This window comes from Rhopalosiphum maidis, chromosome 2 (genome assembly GCF_003676215.2).
Source record: "Rhopalosiphum maidis isolate BTI-1 chromosome 2, ASM367621v3, whole genome shotgun sequence".
Lineage (NCBI taxonomy): Eukaryota > Metazoa > Arthropoda > Insecta > Hemiptera > Aphididae > Rhopalosiphum > Rhopalosiphum maidis.
The window spans coordinates 9087197-9089888 of NC_040878.1; the positions used below are offsets into that span (position 1 = coordinate 9087197).

The 2692-nt window shown below is 28.8% G+C and overlaps 1 protein-coding gene across 1 annotated transcript; it reads right to left on the reverse strand.

Moving 5' to 3' along the window:
- Window positions 1-304: 304 nt before the first annotated feature.
- LOC113550867 lies at window positions 305-2368 on the reverse strand. Its single transcript, XM_026952796.1, has 4 exons — window positions 2308-2368; window positions 1515-1938; window positions 637-1301; window positions 305-519 (listed from the first exon to the last, which is right to left on the reverse strand). The coding sequence occupies exons 1-4, from the start codon at window positions 2366-2368 to the stop codon at window positions 305-307; spliced, it is 1365 nt and encodes a 454-aa protein (XP_026808597.1).
- Window positions 2369-2692: the final 324 nt, after the last annotated feature.

Below are 2692 nucleotides of genomic sequence, written 5' to 3' on the forward strand. Positions count from 1 at the left end.
CTCATAACAGTGATCTACTTGACACCTAATCAGTGGCGGCTCGTGGGTTTTTAATGAAGTAGTGCACATCCAAAAAAAATATAACCAATATAATATATATATATATATATATATATATATATATATTATAAATTGTATTAAATAATATTGTTTACAAATTTTAGTTATTTACAAATTACTTTTTCTTTTGCTTATACCTATTTTTACAAGTGTCAAGTACCTATAATAATAGTAAATACATAATAATAATAATAGTAATAATACATTTTCAAGTAAAAAACTATGACAAAGTAGATACAAATTATTATATTTCAGGTACATATTTATATGTTAAATCGATTCTCCTCTCTTTTTTTTCTGCAAATCTGTTTATTACTTCTTCGTTGAAGTTTGGAATGTTGTTGATCATCCGTTTTTCGATCGATAACATAGCTAGTGCTGTAAGTCGATCTTCTGTCATTGAATTTCTCAAAAATGTTTTAATACGTTTCAATGTAGAAAACGACCTTTCGGCTTCAGCTGTAGTCATTGGAATAGTTGAAATTATTTTTAAAAGTTTGTAGCTTTCAGAAAATATATGTATTAAATTATTTTCAATTATAAATTTCAATAAATGAACTGATGAATTGATATCACGGAAATCGGTTCTTTTGTAGAACAGTTGTAGTTCAGTTTTAAGTTTAGTAACATCCAAAAAAGGATATGCTTCAATTGTTTTATTAAAATGGTCACCTGGGAAGTTATTTTCGTACATAAGAAATTTGGTAGATAAAAATAGGTGCGAAGCATTTAAGTGGTTTTTATAATCAAACCGTTCTTTAACGTTGACAATAAAAATGTCACATACTTCTTTTGCAGCGATTTTTCTTGTTTCAATAGTATCATCATGTTTTCGTTTTTTCGTTGGATGATTTTGAGAAGTTTCAAAGATGTTATCAATATTCTGTCTTTCTTTTAATATATTTTCTTCGAACCGAAAAATTGCCTTTGAAAGTTCTACAGGATCCATAGTTGGTTTTTGTAGTTGATTATATAAAATATCAACATGAGGCATTAAAGAATGAAACACTCTTAACCAAAATATAAATCTATCGTCAATTAACATCCGATGCAAAGCTCCAGCTTGATTAATTGCTATGGTTTGATTGAATGTTGATTCAATTTCTTTCATACATTCAATTAACGACTCAAGATTCTCATACACAGTATTTACTATTCGACTTTTAAAATTCCATCTAGTATTAGATGATCGAGGAACTCTGTGTTTAAAAATTTTATCTAAAACCGTAACCCGCTGCGGACTGTTGGAAAAAAAATTGGTTATATCAGTTAGGTTTGAAAAAAAAATTCTTATCTCATGATTTTGTGAAGTTGGTTGAATTAAAATTAAATTAAGCTGATGAGCATAACAATGTATGAAATGTGCATTTTTATAGCTATTGTTTATTATTTTTTGTACACCATTGAGATGTCCACTCATCACGTTTGCGCCGTCGTAACTCTGACAAATCAACATATCTGGTGACTCTAGGACTTTTTCCAAATTAAATATTATACATTCAGACAACGATTTCGCATCGTGTCCAGTAGGATTGAAAAATCCCCAAAATCTTTCTACTGGTGTTCCATCCGATAGTAAATATCTAAATATTATTGACAATTGAAACTGAGCAGATACGTCAGTTGTTTCGTCAGCCATTACAGAAATATATTCTGTTTGTTTTATTTCATTTTTAATTCTTTGTTGACATACAGCTAAACAACATTCTAGTAAATCATTTTGGATTGATTTGGATAAACCTTTAAATACCGAAGAGTTCTCAATATGACATTTTAGTACCGAATCTAACTCTGAACTAAAGTTTATAAGACCTCGAAATACGCCGGGATTCTCTGAATTTGATTTTTCATCGTGACCTCGGAGTGCAAGCTCAAATGCTCCACAAAATTTAATACAATTTATGATTTTATTCAATATATAACGATTATGACTTATTTTTTCATTGTATTGTTTGATATTCAACCGATATGCACTAGAAAGTTGTTGTCTTATGTCTTGTTTCCCTAATAGTTTTAAATTTAATTGAGAATTTATGTGTGTCATTGATTTTTCGTGTGTTTTGATTTTAGAAGTTAAATGAATTAAATCGTTTATTCCATTCTTTACCCAAGCGGCATCATTAGATTTTTGACCAAAAAGTAGACAGGGAAAACAATACAAACGATTTGTTTCTGAACAACCACAAATCCAGTCATTAGTTTTATATATATCATTTTTAAATTGTCTTACATAATCTCTCGTTTTACATTTAGTAATTTGTTTAATATTTAAATCTGGAGTAGGCCTACCTTTATTTTTTATTTCCATCTTTTTCTCCAACGAGATTGATGAAAAATTACATTGCAGTATTAATTGCTGTACTGAGTTCATTTTAAAAATTGAAAACAAATACACGAGTAATAATATATTAATATACGTTAATGTCGGTCGTCGATAATAAACAGAAACACGATGGTCACGATTAATAATGTTTTGAATTTCCGATAATGATCGACTAGCTAATATTATCAGCTGATAATCGAAATAATATAATAAATTAATGAGAGTAAAAATAAACTATAATAACATAATAATGCCGATGCCGACGCTCAGCGACGCGGCGACGTCGAAAATAATTCGCTGAAAATAATT

What these genes read in the sequence shown, in the direction of transcription:
- LOC113550867 (XM_026952796.1), bottom strand. Translation starts at nt 2,368, where the DNA reads ATGGAAATAAAAAATAAAGGTAGGCCTACTCCAGATTTAAATATTAAA. An exon ending in TATTAAACAAATTACTAAAT is followed by an intron (nt 1,939 to 2,307) that starts GTAAAACGAGAG and finishes AATTTTGTGGAG; the next exon opens with CATTTGAGCTTGCACTCCGA. An exon ending in CTACAAAAGAACCGATTTCC is followed by an intron (nt 520 to 636) that starts GTGATATCAATT and finishes CAATGACTACAG; the next exon opens with CTGAAGCCGAAAGGTCGTTT.